This window comes from Carlito syrichta, unplaced genomic scaffold, assembly GCF_000164805.1.
Source record: "Carlito syrichta isolate Samal-C Ts95f unplaced genomic scaffold, Tarsius_syrichta-2.0.1 Scaffold303696, whole genome shotgun sequence".
NCBI lineage: Eukaryota > Metazoa > Chordata > Mammalia > Primates > Tarsiidae > Carlito > Carlito syrichta.
This window is the reverse complement of record NW_007247792.1, coordinates 143,989-151,176: the sequence shown is the minus strand read 5'-3', so window position 1 is coordinate 151,176 and position 7,188 is coordinate 143,989. Positions and strand designations below refer to the sequence as shown.

General features: G+C 48.7%; 1 protein-coding gene across 3 annotated transcripts in view; it reads left to right on the top strand.

Moving 5' to 3' along the window:
• Nucleotides 1–3,633: 3,633 nt before the first annotated feature.
• The window catches only part of PPARD (peroxisome proliferator activated receptor delta), an 85,379-nt gene continuing 81,824 nt past the window's right edge, over nucleotides 3,634–7,188 (top strand). For all 3 annotated transcript variants that reach the window (XM_021712895.1, XM_021712896.1, XM_021712894.1), the window contains exon 1: nucleotides 3,634–3,720. In XM_021712895.1, coding sequence (XP_021568570.1) covers nucleotides 3,708–3,720 — 13 coding nt within the window. In that variant the 5' untranslated portion in view covers nucleotides 3,634–3,707. The remainder of the gene's footprint in view (nucleotides 3,721–7,188) is intronic.

The window sequence follows — 7,188 nt, the reverse complement described above, 5'->3', positions numbered from 1 at the left end:
GGCTTGCTCGCTGGGCTTCCCGGCGATCCGGCCCGGGCCGACCCGCGGCGGTTCATTGCCCTGTTGGCGACCCAACCCTGCTGCCCTTGCGTCCCCCGTCCTCGGACCCCCATCGCTGTTGGAGCCTGGCCACGGGCCTCCTTCCACCCGACTCTGTGCCCCCTCTTGGGCCTCGTGGCTCCGTCTCCTCCACTTCTGAGAGCCGGGTCTCAGGCCCGGTCCCACACCCCTCTCCTGCTCTGACCTCTTCTGCATCCCTTGCTGGTGTCCCCACGTCCACTGTCCTGTCTGTCTCGGGCCTCCTTGGGGATCTTCCCTGGCCCCCGTTCTCCTTGCCTCCTGCCTCCACTCTCCCGTCCTCACCCTCTCTGTCTTTGCTCTTTTCCCGTCCCTGTCTCCTTCGCCTGTTGCCTGATCCCTCCTAATACTGCGGATCCCATCCTCCTCCTTAGGGTGTTTCTAGGCTTTTTCCGACCCCGAGTCTGCAGTCCCTGTCTGCCTAAGCCTCTCCTACCCTGGCTCCCTCCAGAGCCCCTGTTTTGGCCCCGTCTCTGATTTCCTTTCTATCAGCCCTGTCCCCTGCCTTCCTGTCACCCACCTCTCTTTTCCTCCGGGTTCGGGGAGAAGTGATAGTTGCACACACTACTCTGCTTTCACTTGACCTGCAGTTGAAGTACCTGTGGTGTGGGGTGGGGGGTGTTCAGACCCTTACTGAGTTAAGGGACTGGTAGTCTAAGGTAAATAACAGGTATGTCCCTGGGGGGAAATTGGCTTGACTGTTGCATCAGAGATGATGTCCAATTTGTAGGCCATCCTTCTCATCTCAGCTTTAATGCTTCCCCCTTATGGGTCTCTTGACTTCCAGGAACCCTTGGGGAGAGACTGCACTGAGTTGGGCTTGTGCCAGGGGTAGCTGGAGGCCTCATCCAACTCTTTTCCCCTTCCAGGAAACGGGATTCTGCACCTTCCCACTCTGGATGGATGGAACACATTTAAACCACCATGCCCCAGCCTATCTCTGCCCCCACTCCCACCATCTACCCTGTGTACTGGCTCCAAAACATTTTTTTTTCCTGTTTGAGTTCTGAAATAGATTGCCAGCCTGATAGCCCTGGGGCTGGCAAGCATCTGTCCCTTTTATTACTGGTGACTTGAGCCAGCTACTGATTTTCTCTCACACGTCTTTGACCTACTGAATGTGCCTCTGATGTTGGTCTCTGAACAGGTTCTCTTGGAACCTGGGAGCTCCACTTCCTGTGGCTCCAAGAGAGAGGCTGACACTAAAGTTCTGTTCCCTTTGCCCAGGCACAGTATGAGGTATCAGGTTGATGTCTGCCTGTGCAGGTTGTGGGGCTGCATTCATCAGACCTTGCCAGGAACTGGAATTGTCAGCCTCCAGTCACACAGGTCATTTTCTCTGGGGCCTAGAGAGCCCACCACCTTCGTGGTGAGTCTGGGTGTTTCACCTTCTTGCTAGGCAGAAGGCTCTTTTCATATCCTTCAGCTTGAGCTCCTTTATTTGGCACTGATCCTCTAGAGAGATTTTCAGGAAATAACATATCCTCTGTTTCTGCCTGATCTGATCTCAGAGGATTCCAAAAGCGTGACCCACCCTCACGTTTAGAATGAAGGCCTTTTGTTTCATCTGGTCCGGGTTTCTAGGTCTCCTCTTTTGAGGATCGTGCACTCTGTCTTCGAGCCACATTGGACCAGAGTTGGCAACCTCCAGGAGCTGTGGTGGAGTGCCAACTAAACCAGACTTTACCGTTTTGTAATCCTCTTGTGCACTGACCCTTTTCTGTGAAAGCAGTAGGATCTGTCATTGTGCCAGTCCCCTCTCCATGACCCCGAGTTCCCTCTGCATAGCACTTGGGGGATTTGGGCAGAAGGAACCAGAAGGGTCTCTTGTTCCTCTGTACAGCATCCCCCCAGGGTATCTGTGGGACATTCTGAAGAGATTGAGGCCGAGTGTTGGGCAGTAATTTAGTCAGTCTCTGGCTGCTGGGAGGGTCTTTAGCTGACTCTCCCGAGCAGTCTGCTACCCTCCATGCCTACCCGTTAGTTACTTTTCACAAGGTGGCAGGTGGGGGCTTGAGAACAGGTTAGGCCCGCTGCTAGCAGAGTAGGTTTTGTTCAGCTGCCTTTCTCCTTGCCTCTTCTTGTGTGTCTCAACCTACTCATGAGGAATTGCCCCTACTTGGCCTCGCGGCTCCACCTGTAGTCCCTTGGATACCTTTCCTGAGGGCCTGGGGAGAGGACAGCCAGTGTAGGACACTGGCCTGGGAAGCCTTAGGTCTCTGCTTTGGTCAGCTGAGACAGCTGTCCTGGCTCTTGTGCAAGCTGTCTTCAGGGCCTGAAGATCCTGGTGTGTCCTGGGGCAGTGCAGCTCCTGTCTCTCGGGAGTTGGACCTGTCACTTCTAAAGACTTCAGTTGCATTCTGTCACCGAGGCCCACCTTCCTGGGTGCTCCCTGCAAGCCAGGAAGCTGAACAGTGCTGCCTTCCTTCAGTGCCTCTGTAGGGGCTGCAGTGCCAAGATCCAGCCCCACAGCCCAGAGTAGAAATATTCTCGTCTTCCTTCCTACCTGGTATCTGTCTGGACTTAGTTTGTCCTGCTGGGCCCTTCCTTTTTAAAATTTGAAATTTTTAAATTTTGAGTTGGGGTCTCACTCTGTTGCCCAGGCTGGAGTATAGTAGCATGATCACGGCTTACTGCAGCCTCAACCTCCTGGGCTCAAGCAGTCCTCCTTCCTCAGCATCCCAAGTAGCTGAGACTAAAAGCCTGCACCACTGTATCCAGCTAATTTTTGGATTTTTTTTTTTTGTAGAGATAAGATCACGCTGTATTGCCCAGGCTGGTCTCAAATTCCTGGGCTCAAGGAGTCCTCACACCTTGGCCTCCCAAAGTGCTGGGATTACATAATAATTGTGAGCCACTGCAGCCAGCACAAGCCCTTGCTTTTATCATGTCAGAAGCCCTGTGCCTGATGCCCTTGTCTGTGCCATGTTGTCCCAGATTGCCCAGTATGCTACTTGGAGATGGTTTGATGTCCCTGAGCATTTTTCTCTGCCTTTGGAGCCAGCTTGCAGCAGCTGTATTCCAGGGTGTCAGAGGGGAGCTAGATACTTGCCCTGAGCCTGGCAGGGAGAGAGTGGTACCTTGTATCAGATTTTAGACGTGTGGGTTGTCTCCTTTGGCAGGTGGTTCCTAGCTTTCATAACTCAGCAGGCTAGTGATTGGGATGTGACTCTAGTCCTGCCTCCACAGAGCTTTGGTCAAGGAATCAAGCATGACTCAGGGTGTCTTCATTTATGAGCTGCCACCCATGGAGGGTGTTGGGCGCCAGGGCCTTCCTTACCTGCCAGCTCCTTCTGCCGCACCCTGGTAAAATTTGCAAAGCCCATGTCTGCTTGCTTGGGAGTGAGCAGACTACTTCCAGGATTGGGAAATATTTGCTGACTCAAGCTCAGAATAACAACATCGCAGGGTGGATGTGTGAGGGACAGGTGAGGAGCCAGATTGTCTTGGGAGTAGTCTTTGAGCTCTGGTGTTGAATTATATATAACCTACTAGAGTGGCTTTCTGGACCCCTGGTGCTTCTCAGCTGAAGATGTTGGGTTTCTTTCTGTCCTGCAGTGTTGCTTGGTGTTTGGGGCATGCACACAGTACTCACGCAGAGCCTCCTGCTCACCAACAGATGAAGACAGATGCACCAAAGAGGTAATCCCCTTTCCTTTGCTCAGGGGTCTCTGGCAGCCGACTGACATAGCATCCAGATTTAGGATCCTGGCCTGGAAGAGAAAATCACTTCATCGGGGTTGAGTCCCAGATCCCAGACACCTGTCACAGCATCTGGTACCCATCATTTGTGTATAGTATGGACACTTAAGTCATTATTGAATGTCTATGGCTTAAGCAGTTTTTTCAGGCACATGGAGAGTCTCATTCTTATACCCACTAAAACATAAACTTCTCAAGGGCAGGGCTTACTTTGCTTCCTATGTGTCTAGGACAGTGCCTGGCACCAGAGGAAATGCTGACTAAATATTTGCTGATTGAACACATGAATAGACTTTCTTCTTTGCTCATATGGGTGCCTAGGATGCCATGCTATAAAGATGGTGTCCACGATTCTCTCTTATTTAGGGAACAGATATTTCCGAGCACCAATAATGTTCCAGGCTTTTAAGAAATGATGATAGTAAAAAAAAGATTTAGTCCCCGCCTCATGGGTCTGTGGTTTGCTGGCATAGATGAGAGCCAGGTATGACACAGTATTGTTTCTTCCTTCTCTGCTGGAGCAGGGGGTCCTCCCCAGAGTCTGAACAATGCTGTGGGTTTCCCATTGCTGCTGCTCTGTTCTCAGGATGCCTGGCAGGTTTTAGAAACTCTCAGAAGGGGAGCTCCAGGGAATTTGACGTTCATTGTCCTGACTATCTGGGAGGCTAGGTTATGGAGGGTCCCTGCTGGGGGCCAGGGGAAGCACAAGCATTCTGTCTGATTTGTTTTCATCTCTGAAGTTCGGTGGTTCCAAAGCTGTTGTGGGCTTCACTTCCCTTCCTCTGCCTTTAACACCCTATGGGCTTTCCTGTTGCCACACAGGGTGGTGAGCCCCCGTGTCTGTCAGTCCATGGGGGCCAGGTTATTTGTGGATCTTCAGGAAGGTCTTGGGCAAGGGCCCCTCCTGTCCTCAAAGCCACACCAAGTGCTTTCCTCTGAAGGGAATACGAGGGAGGAAGAAGGGGGGCCAGGAGGCTTCTGAGGCTCCCTGAGAGGGGATGAGGGTGGAAGTTCCCCGCGAGCCGGGAGAGTGCTGAGTTGAATGGGTTTGCTTTGTCATTTGCTTCAGCAGCAGCTAGCCACAGTGGCAGCTATTGTACGTGTCCAGGGGTCAGATGTCCAGTTCATCCGTGAGCTTTGAGCTGCCAGTCCCAGCCAGTTGTGTTCTCTCTTTATTATTTCTTTTTGAGATGGGGTCTTGCTATATCCCCCAGGCGATCCTCCCTCCTCAGCCTCCCAAGCAGCTGAAGTTTTCTTTCTTACTTTCCTCTGGCAAAGGTGAGACTGTGGCTTTATCATGTTTTTCAGTGTTAATCTCACAAATCTGTGGTAGGTGTCATCTTAAGTCTGTCCACTTCCATGGGCCAGGTGCTATGACTGATGTTTCAGACATTCAGATGTGGTCCTTGGCTGCTCCCTGCTCCAGATGTAGGGAACTTTGCTGTGGAGAGAAGACATATGCGAAAAATATTTTCTTAAATATTAGAGAACAGTTGGGTACTAAAAACATGGTACCGCACAAGGATACCTGTTTACAGGAGCACATCATCAATGAGGGCTGGGTTTGTCCCTAAAGAAACTGGGTCTCGGCTGGGCTTGGTGGCTCAGCCTGTAATTCCAGTACTTTGGGAAGCCGAGGCAAGTGGATTACCTGATCCCACGGGTTCGAGACCAGCAACTTGGCAAGACCTTGCCTCTACAATAAAATAAAATTTAAAAATAGCCAGGTGTGGTAGCACATGTCTGTAGTTCCGGCTACTTGGAAGGCTGAGGCAAAAGGATCACCAGAGCCCAGCAGGTCAGTGCTGGGGTGGCCATGAGTGTGCGTGCCGCTGCACTCCAGCCTGGGCAATGGAGTGAGACTCCAACTCAAAAAAAAAAAAAAAAAGAAAGAAAGAAAGATGGTTTATTTTGAAGTCAAGTTTAGAATATTATGAAACAGTGATTCTCAAACTTTTTGGCTTCAGGACTCCTTTACATTCTTAAAAATTGAGAACCCCAAGTGCTTGTGCTTACCATATTAGAAATTAAAACTGAGAGATTTAAAAGATTACTAATTTAAAAATTTATTTAATATAATAATAAGCCCATTACATGTTATCATAAATTACATTTTTTTTTTTTTGAGTTGGAGTCTCACTCTGTCGCCTTGCCTGGAGTGCAGTGACACGCTCAGTCACCCCAGCATCGACCTACTGGGCTCTGGTGATCCTTCTGCCTCAGTCTTCTAAGTAGCTGGAAGCACAGGCACGTGCCACCATGCCTGACTAATTTTTTTGATTTATTGTAGAGATGATGTCTTGCCAAGTTGCCCAGTCTGGTTTCAAATCCCTGGACTCAGGCAGTCATCTCGCCTCCACCTTCCAAAGTGCCGGAATTATAGGCGTGAGCCATTGCACCCGGCCTAAGTGGTATTTTTAAAATATTCATTGTAATGCGGAATCTGAAACTTTATCGGCAAAATTTTCATACTTTGTGACATTCAAATCCATTGGTTTATCTTGCTTTTTTTTTTTTCCAAGAGACTGGCATCTTGCTCTGTTGCTAAGGCTGGAGTGTAGTGTTATAATCATAGCTCACTGTAGTCTCAAACTCCTGAGCTCAAGTGATCCTCCCACCTCAGCCCCCAAGTAGCTTGGACTATAGGCCACCATGCTCAGCTAACTTTTTTTTTTGTGGTTGAGACAGGGTCTTGCTATGTTGCCCAGGTTGGTCTCAAACTCATGGAGTCAAGTGATCCTCCTGCCTTAGTCTCCTAAAGCACTGGGATTGTAGGTGTGAGCCCCTGCAACTGGCCTATCTTGCACTTTGAATGGATCTTTTACTTTAGTCATTGGGAAATACTGTTTGACTGAGTTGCATTAATCTTCCAAATGTTGACACATTTCATTTTATGGTAACAAAAAGTATTCATTAATATCACTGCTGGTCTATCAGAAAAAATTTCAAGTACTGGGAAACTGTCAAGCTCATGGTGATGGAGATAAGTTTTCCTTAATTTTAATTTTTTTTTGAGAGCTTGATTTTCAGCATTGGTGATGTATTACCAGTTCTTTTTTTTTTTTTTTTTTTTTAAGTGACAGTCTCACGTCATTTATTTTCAAGAAAAAGTTTCTCAAATACTGAAGTCTAGATAATCATAATTTGCATGTTAATCTTTCAGTAAAAATGGTGTTTTGTGAAAAAAAGTGGCTAGTTTAGCTTGCAATTTCTTTGCACAACTGCTTTTTCTTGAGAAACAATTGTGTAACTCCTTTTTTGTTACAGGGGTATTTAAAAGACATGTATCAAAGGTCAAGATTTATTCCACTTAGTTTTTATTTGTTTATCTAGGACATTCTTGTTTTGTTTTGTTTTTTTGAGTTGGAGTCTCACTCTGTCGCCCAGACTGGAGTGCAGTGGCAGCTC